The following is a 17584-nucleotide window of genomic DNA, read 5'->3' as shown; positions in this document are numbered from 1 at the left end:
TTCGTTCTATCTAATTTATGGGCTTATTATGCTAAATAAAAAAAAAATGGGAAAAAAAAACGCCCCTGAAGAAATTGAATCCAATATGCAAAAGGCAACGCCTGCCACCATCAAGAGATCTCGAGTCACTAGAGCCTAGATATAGTATAGGGGCCTTATTTTAGCTGGAAAAAATCAGTTCAAGATTATCTCAAGCGAGTTGGAGCATTTCCAGTGAACTCTTTAAAGGAACCAAGTTATAGTTGTTGTTGTTGTTGTTGCTTCGTGTTGTCTCACTTAGCACCTCATTTATCCAATTCTCGTGTGTGTGTGGAAGGGATAGCATGGCATGGGGCGTCTAGGGAAAACTTTTTCCAAGATCTCAAAAAAAAAAAACTTGATACAAATCTCTCATACACGCAATTCTATGCTTTGTCACAATTTCTCTTTAGAAACAAACAACGTTTTTCATTTTTTCCCTTTTTTTATTGTGGGAAAATTTGTTAAACACTTGCGTTTTGTTTATTGCCTTATTGTTGTTTGCTCAGGCTACTGTAATTGTTAGTTTGTTGTTCGTTTTGTTGGTCGGTTGTTGGTTTCTATATTTTTGTTGAATTTATTTATGAATTTCTCACACATCGTCGTCGTCGTCGTCGTTGTCGACGTCATCGGCGTTGGCGGAGTCAAGCGATTAATTATCATTAAACGCTTTCACGTCATCGATATATGTACATAAAAGATGGTGGGTGGGGGGTGAAGCGGAGCAGTGGAAACCTTCATTAACATCTGTTTGTGTTGTAGCAATTATCATGCAATCATAAAATAATACACCACAAAATAAGAAAACGTGAGTTGAAATTGAAAATTTGTTCTTTCCCCTTAGCTCAGTTGCATTAAAAATGAGTATATATTATAATTAAGAAGGGAGCAAGAGCAATAATAATAAAGTATTGACGGTTTCTATGCAAGTTTTATGTGCAAACAATGCAAACATCAACATAAATGTCATTCGATTTGAAACCTGATTTTCAACACGAAGTTCAAATCAAGTGACAAGAATAGAATTTGTGATTCCAAAAAGAAGGAATGCAGCAGCGTCAGGTGAATGTTTTTATTGGACAGGTGAGACGCAAAGACTTTGTGGGCACATACGAATTTTACTTGAATTTGTGACAAAAAACATTTTGTAAGTACTTCTAAAGTGCCACAAAAAGTTGCAGCACTCAGAATATCCTAGCAGCATAGCCTTCTATACAGCGACTGCAAAAATCTTACTGATGCTCACTCAATAACTCTAGAATATATAAGTTTAATAACCAAATTAAACAAATCTTTTTAATCTTAAATGCTTAAACTGACAAAAAGAAGAAATCTCTTTAATCGATTTGGGCATAAACTTCTTAAAACCTAAGAATGATAAAGAGAAAAAGATATTTACCATGCCCAAGTTAAGGTTTTAAAAGTAGATTTAGTCTAAAATAGCGAATTTTGTGTTATTCTTGTAATTTATAAAGAATTATTAGAAATAATTTCTAATCAGGCAAATATAAAAAAAAAAAATTTATAAACAATTGTAATACTTTCAAAACATTGAACAAAACTTGTCCTGGTTAATCCTATCTATCCTTCTGTTTTACTCTTCTTTTCCCAAGTTTCTTTTAATTTTAAAAGAGAATTATTATGTAAGCACCCTGTGACCATTAATTGGCCAAGTATAAACCTCAATGTATTCTCAGGGTAGTAAAAAATACCAAACAAACAAACAACTATTGAAATACATTGCATTTGGTGGTGCGACAAAAAATTGCGACAACAACAATGACAAAAAAAAAACGAAAAACGCGTTGAAAACCCGCAGCAATAACAACAACAACAGGCAATGCCAACATTTGGACAAGCGACATGAGCAACATAAAATTTTTTCAAGTCATATGGAAAACGACCAGCAACATGCACAAATGCTTGGCCCACTCCTCCTTCTCCTTCTCGTAGCCTTTTCTTCTCCTAGTCGACTAGACGCGACTTGACTGGAGTCAACGACGACGACAACGACGACGCCAACCCACAGCATTTGGAATCCAACATCACCCGCGACTGCAGCGACAATATTATTACTTTCATTGTTGCTGCTGCTGCTGGTGCTGGTGGAAAAACATTTCCTGGTACGGCAGCAACAGCAAAAGCAACAGCAACGACGACAACAACGTCCACAATTTAGCGCAACTATTACAAATCGCATTAGATGCTAAATTTAGCAAAGCCTTCTCTTTGTTTTTACTAGCCACCCCTTCATGTCGCCTCTCCACTCCTCTCCTCACCGGCCAACCCCCTGGATGTCATCTATATACAATTTGAAGTTGTCACATTGCAACTTGGTCGGATTTAACGCCCTCTGGAAGCATCAAGCGCGGCAAACGACAAACATCGACAGAGCTGTCGGCAACATTTTGCATATTTTCACTTTACACTAATCTTTGGTCTGGTTGTTGTTCCTGTTTGTTCTTAAATCATGACCCTAATATGTTGCTGCAACATTTGCAGCTTGCCTGTTGCCAGTTACCAGATTGCGTGGGTGTTGTAAGCCCACTCAAAAACTCAAAACAAAAAGAGATTTTAATGCCTGATTCTGTCGTCCACCACGCAGCAATTGCTCATAATTTGCAGGTTGTTTAGTGCCTCCTTTTTGATTGTCTATTTAAGGTGTTGCTTTGATTTACAGCAGCCTGACTGGCGGCAGACGGCAAATAACAAAGGAATAATAAAATACTTATAAAAATCATTTCATCAGAATAGGAAAGAGACAGAAACAACAACAGCAAAAAAACACAAAAATGGGCAAACAATGCTTATTTGACATTTGGCAAATGTCAATATGACAAACAGACACAGACCCCCAACCAACAATTGTGAGATGGGGAAGATGATGTGAGTTCGGATCGGTCGTCGGAGGGAGAGGAAAATTTGCCTTGTTGACTTGAAAGAAGTCTTGGAGGAAGATGTCTCATGGATAATGTTGCAGCAGCATGTTGCTTGCTGCTCTCAATGTTTACTTTTCCCCCAAAACCAATTGGGGAGGAGGAGTCGGGGAGCAGCTGCTCCTGCCGTTTGTTTACCACAGCTGCCGTCAATTTGATTTTCCATTGTTGTTATACTGGTTTTTATTTTCCTTGTATCCATTTGATCGTAAATCATCATCATCATCTGATGTTGACCAAGAAGAATGCCCTCAATTTGACTCTGATGACGTCTTCAGCAGCAGGAGGAGGAGGAGGAGGAGACACAATCGAGGGGAGGATGACTTTTGGCATATTGGTGATATAACTGCCTTCAAAATTAATCACAAAATTTACATATCTCAGGCAATTAGTCTCTACCGATCTAACTTATCGACTTTCATATACTCTTTGTGTGCTTTAATTTCAAATGAATCAAACCAAATGGGGGGAGATCTATCATAATCTATGTAAGTATTGGTAAATATTTTATTATTGCCTACAAATATGCTTTTAATCATCTTCAAATTACAGGGTAGTCGTAGGTTATTACCACTAAAAAATTTAATTGGCTCTCAACAACAAGACATCAATCAAATGGTCGGCATTAATCAATCGAAAAATGTGTCCACACCCAGAAAAAGAAAAAAAGGAAGAAAAAAACTATGCAAATATGCCATATATATATATACATATTTATAGTATTCACAATGAATCAAATAAATGTTGTATGTATGATTCGTATAAATGCCATCATCATTATTTAATGGCATAATAATTGCTGACAGTGTGAATCCGACAAAAACAAAAAAAAAAGTCGGAATCGGAACTAAAAAGTTGATGTCGAAAACATTTACTAAATGATAAATCCCGGAAAATTCACTCACATAGAGACAGAGTTAAAGACAGTGGGAGTGAAAGAGAGAAGGAAAGAAAAATTAAATCACAATAATTATGTAAATTTTTTTTTGGTTTTCTGCAACAACGATAGAAAAAGGGGCGTGCCACCCACCACAAGCAGGCAGTTGGAACTGGCAGCAGCAGCAACACGGAAGCCTAAATGCCTCATGCTTCATGCCACACACACACACACACACATTAAATGCCACAACATTCCATGGAAGCCAAACAATGGTTCACAAGTCATACACATAGAGGATAGGTTTCACTTTTTTCCCATAAACAAAAATAGAAAAAAATATGTTTCTTTTTCTTCTCTTCCTTTTTTCCTCTTTTCTTTCTCCTTCTTTCTCTCTCTCTCTTTCTCCATGTCTTTGGTAGTTTTGTTTTCTTTTTGGGCTTTATGTATCATTTTTGGTCCAGTTTTGAAAAATAATTACCGCCTCCTCCTAAACAGAGTCTCACTTTCGATGAGGCAACTGGGAGTTGCGCGTGGCGAGTTTGCTGGTGTTGCAGTTGCAATTGCAGAGTTGCAAAGAGTTGTTTTTGTTTTTCATTTTTATTTCGGACAGTGGCCAAGTAATTAGCCGCAAGCCAAAATAAAAACAGCAGCAACACCAACAACAACAACAACAACAACAACAGTAAAGGAGAAGAAAAAAAATTGTTACAAAAATGGTTCATGTAATTGGAAACTTTGGGTTAGCCTTCGGTGTGTTCAGTGTGGTTAGCAGGCAAATTGGGCGGATCGGTTGTTGTTGTTGTTGTTGTTTTTTTTAGTTCGTATTTAGAGTGAGAAATTGTTTTATAATGTGGCCAAACACTTGGCTTGAAGCAGCACAGCGGCCAAAAGCAATACCGTTAGTTGATCTACTTTTAGTCCACAAGTTAATGACACACCAACTGAGATAGTATGATGACAGAAGGGAGGAGAGCGGAGAGTGGAGTAAATTCCTTGGGGTTTACCCCCCCACCCCCTTTTGTGTTTTCAATTATCCAAGATAATGCTAGTTTCGTGTGGTTATTTCATGCTTCATTATTGCCTATTGAGATGATCTATTTAAGCTTGTTTTGGGGTGGTGCAATAAGGCAAAAAAACAAAAGCAAAAAAAAATCAAAAACCTGCCTCCATATCCTGTTTAAAGATTCATTTACATAATTATATAGGCTAGAGTGGTGATTTATTTATTATTCTTTTTTTTTGTGGGGGGAGTGATTGGAATTTACAAGCAAAGCGAAAGCATTTAGCAACAGAATGTTACAAATATGTTTAAATGATAAAGAATATTGGCCACATTTTTAAGTATTTAAGGAACATCATTAATGCATTCCGAAAATTACTATAAAAACTAAATTAATTTTAGTTCAATCTAATTCAATGTTAAATATTAAACAAATTTGTATCTTTTTTTATTACCAAATTCCTTAATATTATGTCTAACTCTAACTCTAAGATCTCTATATTAGGCTAAACCTTTCTAACTTTAAAGAATGCTTGCTTCAAGGCACTTAAAATTGAGAATCCTTTATTTTATTTGCTTACTTTGAACTTAAATTAATTGCCAAAATGTTGAAAAAAACTGTAAGTTTTCACTGTTTATTTAATTATATGACAAGTTCTCGAAAATGCCTGACAGTTTGAGGGCTAAGCAAAGATTATCTTTTGTAGTTAACAGATTGAATTATTGATTTTCTTTCCCTTTGTAATAGCATCTCGAAAAAACTCATTGTTTGTGTAGTGGTGAGACGAGACGACTCTCAGTTTTGTTAAATCACTCTTCTGAGTGAAGATGAATTGAATCCTTTGACAGCTTAATATGCCACATCCTCACATTCCCCCATCATTTACCCCCCATCAGACACAGAGTGGAAGTCAACTTTGATTTTGCATTCATTGCATCGATTTTCGTATTTTAGCCTAGTAGTGAAAGTCTGGGCCTTATAAACACATTGACCCAGTTTTGTCTGCCTGCTGTTGTTGCATCCTCTTTTTGCTCTAATCGTTTCCTGGTTTGAAGTTCTTCCTCTTTGGCCCATTGGTTATAATTGGAAAACGTTTTGTAAACAGGCAACAATTTAATTGTCTATAATTTGCAAAGATCAGCAGCATCATCAGTAATAGCAACAGCAACAGCTACAGGAAAACTGTTGCAGTAAAAGGAAGACTCGTGCCGAGAGATATATGTATGGACATATATGTATTTCACTCTGCCGACTTGCCTTGTGGTAATTCATTCAACACACGCATCACCACTGCCAACTAAGGCAAGCCAAACAACAACAACAACAACAACCACAACTAAACTCAAATCTGACCCACACTATATAATCCACATCTCTGGATCTATTCGCTGTCAGTCTATCCTAAGGCTATGGAACAGTTCACAGTGGTTGTTGGTTGGTTGGTTGGTTGGTTGGTTGGTTGGGGAGGCTCTCTGCTAGTCAAAGTTTTAGACCGCTTCATTTGATGCGGCGGCACCAGCTGGCGGGCATACCACCGCCACCACCACCGCCTCCGCCTCCGCCACTCCTGCTCCTGCTTCCTCTTTTCTCTCCAACTTATGCTGGTGGTTGTTAGTGAAGAAACAATTTCATTTTCCATTGCTGCACTCTCTGATGCAACAATTTGCATTTGACTTGCCTCTAGCCAGCAGCGGCATGTTGCCGTATCAAATACCGTGTTCATGTCCATGTGGAACAACACAAGCCTTGGCAATTTTCAACACTTTCCGGCCAAGTTTTTTTTCCTTTTTTTTTTGGTTTTCCTTTTTCGTTTTAGGCCCCATTGGCCATTGGCCATTAAACCATTTTGTGCTCTACATTTTTGTAGCCACAATAATCTAGCTAATTTTGTGTCATAAAGATAAGCCATGAATTCGACAGACATCAAAAGGCGGCAACATAACATAACATTATATTACATTAAATGGCAAAAATGCATCTCTTGATCATCTTTTATTGCTTTAGCTTTACCATCATCCTCTCGCTCGCTCTTGCATTCTCTCTCTCTCTCTCTCTCTCTCTCTTTCTAATTGAACCCCTAATTGAACTGTCAAAAAAATTGCAATTTTTATGAAGTTATAAATCAGGGTAAACATTAAAGTAGCTGCCAGAAAAAGTATATAGAAATAAAATTAAATTGCATACGCTTTGGGTTCGGGGTCGAAAAGTAAAAGTGAAATTTATGCGCCCTCACCTCGGCGGCTTTAGAGTTGCTGCTGCTGCTGATCCACGAGAGTTCACAAAAGTCACCCACAAACTTTAACAACTGTGAGGTAGAAAGAAACACAAAAAAAACTCCTCGTTGTTGGTTGTTGGCCCAATGAAAGTGACCGAAAACACAAAAAAAAATCCCCAAGATAACAAAAAAATTGAGCACAACCAAATGAAAATAAACCAAATCAAATTTACGACGTGCCTGAGAGACGAGACAAGACGAGAGACGAGATGTTTTTGGCCTTTGTCTCTATCTCGTCACGTTGTGTTGTTGGCAACATGTTGCTAGCAACATTATGGCTTATTGCATTGAAGCAAGATAAACAAATGCACTTGAATTACATTGATTATGGTTCATTATTATTATTATTATTATTGTTGTTATTATTACCATTCCCCTTGCTATATGGCAATGTTTATTCTTATTTGTTTTAATGGAAACAAGGGCCAAGGACCCCTCCCATTCACATCTGCATCTTTGTGTCTAGGCTGAAGGCCCTTCTCATCATCATCATCATCATCATCAACATCCCATTATTGAGGGTGTGTGAAGGTGAAAGTGTCTTTTGTGTCAGAAGTTTTCTTTGTTGCCCGAAATGGGGGAAAAACCTCTATTTCCCATCAACTAGGAACTAAATATCTTACATTTATGTATATATGTGTATGTAAGCATTTCCCCTCACCAATTTCACTCTCTTCATCTCTTCATTTTGGCTTTCCATCACAAATGAGACTCTTCATTGTCGCATTGCCAACATTTTCACTAAATGAATTAATTAAATCAAAGTGAAGTTGATTTAACAAACTTAATTAGAAATGCCTCCAATTGGCAAAGATGTTGGCAAACTTGGCGATGGATAAAAACTAAAAATGTATAGCAAAGGAAAGCGACTGTTGCAAAGAGACGTTGGTGCCATTTCTATTTTCCAAGAATTTGTGGTATGCATTTTCTTTTTCTGCTCTTTATTTTATTTTATAGTATTTGAAGAGTCAGGGTGTGTGCGAGTGTGTGTGTGTGTATGGAATGCCATTGACATTGATTATCAATTCAATTCGAATTCATATTCATCTATCCTGATTCATAAACTAATTTTAATCAAAACGAGGCTCTATCTATTGCTAACTGCTTTCATTTTTTCCCACAGCAATTAGTTTTCACAAGATTGCATAATCTAAGCTTAAGATAGTGAAATAGATCACGGGAAATTGACTGACATAAGAGTAAAACTTTAATATGTTTAATTTGTTTATAGTTTTGATCAAGTTTTCAAGCTTACCCCTGTAGAGCTGCGTTTTCTTAGTAGATTATCCAAACAGAGTTGCAATTCAAAGGCTTTCAAATATAATAGATGATAACGATCTCGCAATCTTTCCAAATTTCCTTCACCTTTCTTTGGATGATGAACTGAAGGTGTTGCTGTTATAGTTGTTGTTGTTGCTGTTGTTGCTCCTCCAGCCGCAGTGGTTAATAAATTGGCATCAGAAGAGGCAAAACCACTGCTAAGGCTATTCGATTTGGTCACCGATTCGCTGTTAGTTGAATCACTAGAGCAATTGCTGGTCAATGAGGCGGGCTGCTGTTGCTGTAGTTGTTGTTGTTGTTGGTTTAACAATTGTTGCTGCTGCTGCTGTTGCTCCCTTTCGGAGGCGGCACGTATGCAAGAGCTTACCACTCGTGCATGTGATACAATTTCATGGTACAACACCTGGAAGCAAAACCAAAAAGGAAAAGTGTCAGTTGGGTTTTATAATGGTCAAATAATACGCTCTATAAATGCACATTGAAAGCTTACACACACCGACACACACACACACACAACATAATACACATGATTTGGTTGGGCTGTAAATTGATTTTAAGGTAAATGAAAGTACAATAAGTCAAAAGGTGTGGTAGACTGCTGCAACCAAATGTACTCTCTAATAACTGTGAAATAAATGTTTGTATTTACTTTTGGTTTTCCAAATTTGGCTATTAGCCAGACAAAACTCACTAAAGAACTGTTCAAGTTTTCTAAAATTGCTTCAATTCTAATATCTAAATAGAAGATAGGCTTGAGTATACTACAAACATTAGTTATCGATTGTTGAAGACCTAAAGTCCAACGTTTTTACCAAAACTTTCAGAAAAGCAACAAATGTTTTCCCCGTTTTCCAATTTCCTCTAATAACATTAAGGAACTGTTCAAATATGTGTACATTTAGGTGTTTAAATACTTTTGCTGAATTATGAAAGTTAAGTTCGTCGATGAACAAGTTAAACACTTCCCATACCATAAGCTCGGGCATCATCTTCAAGTTAATTTAAAGATTTCCATCTCCCATTTGTCAATTTAACAGCTGCCGACCTGCCTCCTCAATTAATGGAGGAGGCAGCCTTTTTGGCTCTTTTGGTGAGTTGTAGGGAAAACCACATCTTAGACAAAGGTCAGTTAGAAACCCACGCATTGCATAAGTTTCTTTGTCTTTTTTACTTGGCATTCGGAAGATTTATCGATAGATAAACATTTTTGTGTGTTTTTTTTTTTTGCAATGCTCAAAAGGAAGGGGAAGGATGCCAAAGAGCGATATTCAATTTATCAAATATGGAAAAATAATTACAAGGTAATTGACACGATGGGGTCAACCACAAAAACAATCGTTTAACACAGAGGTGTATGCGAAAAGGTAGGCGTGGCACAATGACACCCACCTCAACCACACAGCTGAATGTAAAATGCAATGCATTGAACATGTGGGAGAGTAGCCGCAATCCGTTCGTTGATCTCCATACAACAGTTTAACCTTAGATTTGAACTCTTGCATCATGCGAGGAGTAGGAATAGGAGGAGGAGGAGGAGGAGAAGCCACATCACAAGGAGTCTGTGGCAGCAATAAAAAGTAAACAGCAAACCAAAAGCCACACAATGGATTAGAAATCGTTGACTAAAAGGCCTCTCACCTGCGCCTCTTTCAACCTGCGGTGTCCTTCTTCAAATCATAAATTACAATTTGCCACCTGTTGAATGGCAATCGATGAATGGAAAACCTTAATTTCAGTTTCTTTCTCAAAAACCCTTTATTTCTTTGGCCAAATTGAAACATCACAAAAGTTAAAGAGAAGAAAAAAAAGTCAAAATGGAAATGAAATTGACATTTTACAGCTGCTTCATCTCCATTTTTAATGATTTACTTTGCCTGATGGCCAAAATTGACACTGGCAAAGGCAGCTGCCAATTGTTGACTCTGACTAACTAACTAACTCACTGGCTGACTGACTGACTGACTGACTGACTGAAAGAGACTTTTGACTATGATTTCAAACTCTCTTGGCTCGAAGAATGATTTGGGAAAGCGCCACTCAAGCAAAAGATTTATGGGAAGCCTGGCGAGAAAGTTTTGACAGCGCGTCTGCTTCAAGCATCCAAGTTAGTTTTACTTTCAAAATAACTTCAAAATTGGCAACAAAAAAAAAACGAAAAATCACAAAAATGTTATTGTAAATTTTGCAGTCGTCTCCCTCTCTCTTAGTGGAAACTTTCTACATATTTGTTCTAAATATTATACCCCACTGTATGTACATTCACTTTTCTTAAAGATTGCAATCCAAACTAAGTGAAGGAAAAAAAACCCCGAGACTGCAACAAACTCTTTTGGCTACGCTCTGTGTTCTTTTCATTTTTTTGTGGGCAAATCTTAACAATGAAGGCGCCACAAATGGAAATATTTGTCTAGTTCGAATTGCAATCAGAGAAAGAGAGAACAAATAAATGCTGGCACAACTCAAGTTCATTTTGCAGATTAGTCACGAACTTTGCATAAAATTCTTAACTCATATTTCGTTCTCAGTTCAGTTCTTGGAGTGGTTAAAGTTCCTTTTTGTTGAATGGTGGTTGCTTGGTTGGTGGGTGGGTGGGTTTCGTTTTTGAGTGAGCGTGTGCAAAATGCATTAAACAAAACGAAAAAAACAAAAAACAAAAAAGAGGCTCGCCGAAAATTGCCTCAACCCGCGCATGGAATCGTGCAAAGATTGGGAGTGGTTCGCCAGCAACAAAAAAAAAAAAAAACAACGAAGCAAAAACAAAGAGAAAGGCGTTTCTAAAAGACATATTGTTGGGCTCTAGCCAGAGCTAGAGCTAAAGCTAGAGCTAAGGCTAGATCTATAGCCAGAGTTCTCTTATTCCTCCTACTTTGACTTCTCCTACTCTTCGATTTTGCAGTAATGAGCCACAACTAGCAGCAGCAGCAGCAGCAGCGGCGGCAGCATCATCATCATCATCATCAACCCACACCTGCCTTGAGTCCAAGCCCAGACCTAGGCCCAAGCCCAGATCCAACTAGAGGCAACTTCTGACTCCTCTTCACAGTTGGTCGTCATCGTCGTCTTCGTCGTCGTCGTTGTCGACATCGCTGATGTTTGATGATGATGTGGTTGAAGTCTCACTTAAAGGTTCTTATTCTCAACTCCGCTGCTGCAGGGCCCTATGTCGAACTTGGGTTCATTTTTTATTTGCCAAGCCTCTAAAAAACAAAAACAAAAAACAAAATTTAAAGCCGAACTTGGTCTTTTGTTTTTAACTCTGCCCTGTCTCTCTCTCCCACCTTCCCTTCCTCCAACTCTTTCTTCTTGGTGCTTGCAGTGTCTTATAATTAGATATAATGATAAAAATCATAATGCAAACAATTTTCAAGTTGTTGTAATGACGCAGAAAATTGCTTAGCAAAAGCAACAGCAACAAAAACAACAATAATTTAGAAAGAAAAAGCAACAAAACTTTGGATAGAAGTGAAAAGATTATTTAGCAAAGGAAGTTACTAAAAGAGGCAAGGTTCGAGAGAAAGAGTAATAGAAGGAAGTGCATTGAACTGAGTAATATTGAAAAAAATTGCTATACTTTTTTTCTACCCCCAGCCCTTCTCCTCCCTGGCCTACCGCATAATGTGGGTCAAAAGTTCAAAAAATTATTAAATAATAATAATTCTTAAACTCATCAAATCATGTTTCAAGTGCCGACTAATTTAATGTAAAATTGCTCAACCAATGCAAAGAATCTTGAGTCCATTTTCTGACACTTTCAATTAGAGAAACACTTTACGAACAAATTGAAATTTGAAAAGTAATCATAATATAATCTTTTCCTTTTTTTTTTAGAAATACAAATTATTTATATTATATTATATATTTATATTATATATATCAATCAACCCCTAGTATTTAATTGACTGTTACACGTTTAGTTATATAAACTATTTTTAAACGTTGTAAATTACTGACTAGTAAAACCAAAGAAGCCACTCTGACATTTATTATATTATAGTTAAAGGTCTGAATACAAATACCAAAAATTAAGCAACTCTAGAAACTAAAATATGCTAAGAATTAAGAAATGATTTGATAAATTTCTATGAATTTTGCAGTTTTCATTGTTTTTGTTTTCATTGTTTTTTTTTTTCTCACTTACTTATAGTAAGTGTATTTATAGTTTTGATTATGATTTATGTTGGTTCATTTAGAAATAGAATTTCCAGTAATGAATATGAAAAATGAGTTTTCTTTACATTTTGTCTACCAGTTGCTAATTGGTTAGTGGCCCATAAATATCGCCCAAACCAAAAAGAAACTGAAGCATCGAAGAAAAGCTACAAGAAATTGCAACACACACACACTGTCCTCCAATTGTCTATGGCCACTGTCCCCAACAAGCACACCAACACACACTTACTTACTGTATGACTAATATGCAAAAGTATTGAGTGTGTGTGTGTGTGTGTGACTCTTGGTGAAGACGCTTTGAGAGTGAGTCTAGCCAAAATGCTTCATCTAATGCGTGTTAGGGGCTATTTTTATACCAAGAAAATCATGTACTGGGCACGTCGGCGATATCTATATCTCTATATCAACAACAGCAACACCATTAACAAGAACTGAGGTTCGTTGACTCAGAATTTGTTGCTATTCGAAAACTAAACGCGACCCAAGCAACAACAACAACAACTGATCATAGACGAGCCAGCGCCACCTAATGTTGGGCAATAATATGGCAAAATGTATACATTCATTACATGGTATATATGTATGTATATTCTTGTATTGGGGAAATGTCAGTGCGTGACCTCGACCGCGTTTTTTAAATTCTTTTATTAGCAACGCCTTCGACCAACCAACCATTGTCTGTGCTTCAGCTGCGCGGCCCATTAAATTAATATAGAGATCGTGACCAAATCTTTTGCTATTCTTATTCAACAAGTCGCACCCCTCCCAAAAAAAACCATTGCGAACTATAACAATGACAAAGTTCTATAATAAATCTTCTTACCTGGTTGTTTTTTTTAGCCCCACAGAAGGAAGGAAGTCAAATCAAAAGAAATATAGAGTCAACGAACCAAGCCAAGCTAAAATTCATTGAAATTTGTTTGTCCTGTTTTTGTTTAGAGGTTTTTTTCTCTCTCTCACTCCTTCTCTTTTTTTTTAGCAAATTCTATGGTAAATAGTCACGAAAATATTTGGAACACTTCCAAAAAATTTAAATAAAAATAAAAATTTAGAAAACCAGCCAGCCAAGAGGGGGAAAAGAAACCAAGAGGAAGTAAATGTAAGACAAAACGCCAAATCATGCCTTAAAGTCGTCTAATTACCTTAGCTCTATCTCGCTCGCTCTCTCTCTCTCTCTCGCTCTGTGAAAGAATAGAACTTTTGGAAAAACGTGCTAGACAAATGACAAACGGAAAGAAAAAGACAACAAAATTGACACTCCAAAAAACAAAGTTAGAATGAGGAAGGGGTAAAAAGGTAGAAATAGGAAATCTCTAGATTAAATTCTCTTTGGGAAATTCTAGAATTGAAAAAAAAGTGCAATTAATCAGCTGGAGAGCTCACAATTGACCCAGAAACTTTTCTCACACAGACAATCAGAGAGTTCTTTATAGTATTTTATTCGAATTGATGTCAGTGCATTATCATCAAGATGATTATGATCATGCTTATGATCATTATGGTGGCTATTGCAACGTGCTGTGACCAAATGCTTGGGGAATTAGCCTTGCAAAGAAAACAAAATATAGAAGAAACAGCAACAAAAAACAACCGCTTTAAAGAATGTGTGAAGCAGCTAGAAAAGATGCTCGTCCATAGTCTTCCTAGAGAGAATCACAGTTAAAGTCTCGCGACATTGCCCCTATTGAGTAACATATCATACACACACACAAGATGATGATACGGGGCAGAGAAGCTGGTGGTCGGGGGGAGGTAGAAGAAATCAAGTCAGAGTTTGAGAGATATACTGCATTTTGAGCTCTACTATGGTTGACATAATCACGTCCGAGTGTCACGTTTTAAGTCGCGCCAACTCTCCACCCGGCACGATAAAAACCAACCACTGAGGAGAGCTATAGATGAGCCACATGATGTAGCTCTGACTGTGGCTCGGTTTGCAATCTCTTCTACTACTCTTGGTGACTGTGTCGCCGTCGTCGTCGTCATCGTCATCGTCATCTTTGGTTGGATTGCCATTGTTGCCATCACGTTCCTAGGCCAGAACAAGTTTCTCTTCGTTTCGTTTGTCTCTTGTTGTTGTTTTTGGTTTTTACTCCTCTTCTTTTTAATTTTGTTTTTGGTTTTGGTCTCATTAAAAACATGTTACATGGCTTTTAATGCCTCAAAACTGATTATGAAATTGTTAGGACTTTAACTGTTTATATAATTATTTTCAATGAAAATTAACTAGAAAACTCAACTCTATGGGTGTGAAAATTATTTACAGAGACAGACAGAGAGACAGAAAGAGAGACAAATAGAGTTTAGTGTGTCAAGTGGAAAATGATGAAGAAAAAACTAGCATTAAAAGTAAACGGAATTGACAACTCTCGCCTCAAAAGGAAAATAACTTAAGAACTTTAATATCAAGCATATCTATAAATATAAGTTTTCCTTATTAAGACATTGAAAAATTGTCGATCCGGAAGCTATATACATATGAGGATATATAGTTATATGCTCTAATGTAATGAGGGGAATAAAGAGGAAAAGCTGTCGAGTTGACAATGTTATGGAAATATCCAAATTTGATTTATCTAATGAGACCCTAGGTAGAAGGTTAAAGAATATACGATGGATATATGGATGGATATATCTTCTTCTTTCTAGTCGATAACCTTCTTTTCCTGCATCCTATCTGCTGCATACACTGTATCAACATTTTATCTCTATTCTTCTTTTTATGGGGTTAAGGTTAACATTTATATTCTATTTCAGTTTGATAAGCCTTGAAAGTCTTATCTGTTCTCATAGAGTTTTTTTTTGTATGAGTCACAAGCATTGAACTCTTATAATGGTTCATCATAGCCATCATCATCATTATCATCAGCAATGTCTGACCTTCGACAGAGTATATAGCCTAAAGTGTAGATTCTGTATTACCTTCTCTATTGTAAATTCAACCTTCGAATGGAGATCGCGAAGAACTCAGTGTAAGGTCCCCAATTAGGTGCAGTTTAACTATGTAAATGGCTAAATACAAAACTTAATGACGCAGTTTAACCCCCCCTCCCATCACGGCTCCAACTGCTGTCCCATTGTGCGAGAAGACACGACAGACAGACAAACTGACAGAGAGACAGGCAGTGAGACAACTGAAAATTGACGTACAAATCCAAATTGTAATTGTCCAATTAATTGTATATAATTTTATAGACACGATTTGTAAGCAAAGCCGATACGCTAATTAGCCAAAAGGCTTTTTTGAGTCATACAATATGGACATACACTGTGTGCAGGCAGCATTTGGCCATTTGTGGCCAAAAATGAAAATATGGTCAAGATATGTGAACATTTGTCAAAAGGATTATCAGTAAATTGTTTAGCCATGGCAAACTCTTTTTTCCCCTCGCTACCCAATCTCCTTCTGGCATTTGGCATTTGATATATATTTGCCATTAACAAGAATGAGCAGAGTAAAGCAGAGGAGGGGAGGAGAGAAGATTGGAAATCGAATTCGGATTTGGAATTGGAATTGAAGAAACAAAACGGCAATAAAAAACCCGATCTCTGCACTCTCCACAATATGTGTATTGGCAATTTGTGATTTTTCCTCAATAATTCAAAATATTTTTTTCATTTAAGATGCATTGCGTTTGACTTTCGCCTCGTCTCGTCTCGTCTCATTTCGTCTCGTCTCTCCTCCCACTCTGTCATCATCTACTCCAAACTCCGACTCGAAATCCAACTTGTATGTACAAATATGTTTATGGCTCTGAAACTCTGTGGCTCTTGATCCAGTTTGCTATAGTTGGTATTGTAAGGAGAGCCCTTCTTGACTCAATTGCAGGTCGCTGAACTTGTTAAAATACCATTTTTTTAAGCAGACCTATCAAATTTTGATACCAACAAAGCTCCAGCACCAGCAGCAGCAGCGACCACCTTCATTGAAGTTGTTGAAACTATCGGATTACCACAGTCTTTAATGGATTTGTGCCCCCAACATCTCATTAACACTTTTGTTTTTGCTCTGTGCTCGTACGAAAATCATTTTCAAGAGCGCTTCAAAAACATTTGATGCCAAAATAAAATAAAAAACCGAGACAAGGTCACAAATATGGTAACAAGTTGTTGGCATCAATTACTCACTCGCCATCGCCCCCGACAATAAATGTGAACGAGGATCCATTGCTGCCCAAGGCTGTCAATTTTCTGACTAGGGTCAATGTAAAAGGCACTAAGGGAATGAGCGACAGAGAGGGAAAGAGAGTGAAAGAAAAGGAGAGACAACCATACTGACCGCCGACCACAGCCAATTGAGTAACTGAAGCATGAATTTGCTGCTTTTGACTTTAGCCAACAAAATAAAATAAAAAGAAAATTAAGAAAAGAAACAAAAAATATATATAAAATAAAATGAAATTTTCATTAGCTTAACTTTCATTGAGAAAAACCTCTCTTTTATGCTAGCGGCAATTAAAATGAGATTATTACCAAATGGTTTATGGTCAATGTACTTGGAACTTGATTTTGTTGTTGTTTTTTTTCTCTCTCTTCTTTTTTAGTTTAGCCAGAGCAACAATGAAACCAAACCAAACGGAACGGAACCGGCGGCAGGTACCGCTAAAAAAAAAACCTTTAAAAGACCCAAAAAAAAAACTAACGAGTTGTTAATTGTGTAATGAATAGAAAGCTGAATGCAATCATGGAAACTCCAGAAACAGAGGAATAAAAAAGGTGGGAGGGAGGAGGAAATGGATAGGATAATAGATAGGGAGAAATGGTGTTGTAATAATTGAAATTTAATACTGTAAGAAGAGAAGAAGAAGATGAAGAAACAAAGGCACAAAGAAGAGCGAGAATAAGAGAGAGAGAGAGAGAGATCTATAGGTAAAAACATAGTCTTTTCAACTCAAAATGTATCAAATTACATTTTCATTTGTTGTTTGTGTGTTTTAAATAAAACATAAATCTCAATTTCCATACACCAAGAGTGTTAGCAAATAGATTTTATATTGATTCTTTTGACCTGATTTACCTAAAG

The 17584-nt window shown here is 36.8% G+C and overlaps 1 protein-coding gene across 1 annotated transcript in view; it reads right to left on the bottom strand.

The window, feature by feature from the left end:
- Positions 1–17584, bottom strand: part of LOC6643051 (serine-rich adhesin for platelets) — a 116114-nt gene that overhangs the window by 27895 nt on the left and 70635 nt on the right. Inside the window, exon 5 of the mRNA XM_023176176.2 lies at positions 8366–8794. Within this exon, the coding sequence (XP_023031944.1) occupies positions 8366–8794 (429 nt within the window). The remainder of the gene's footprint in view (positions 1–8365; positions 8795–17584) is intronic.

The sequence above is a fragment of the Drosophila willistoni genome, assembly GCF_018902025.1.
Source record: "Drosophila willistoni isolate 14030-0811.24 chromosome XR unlocalized genomic scaffold, UCI_dwil_1.1 Seg41, whole genome shotgun sequence".
In the NCBI taxonomy this organism is placed as follows: domain Eukaryota; kingdom Metazoa; phylum Arthropoda; class Insecta; order Diptera; family Drosophilidae; genus Drosophila; species Drosophila willistoni.
This window is presented reverse-complemented; position numbering and strand designations above follow the sequence as displayed.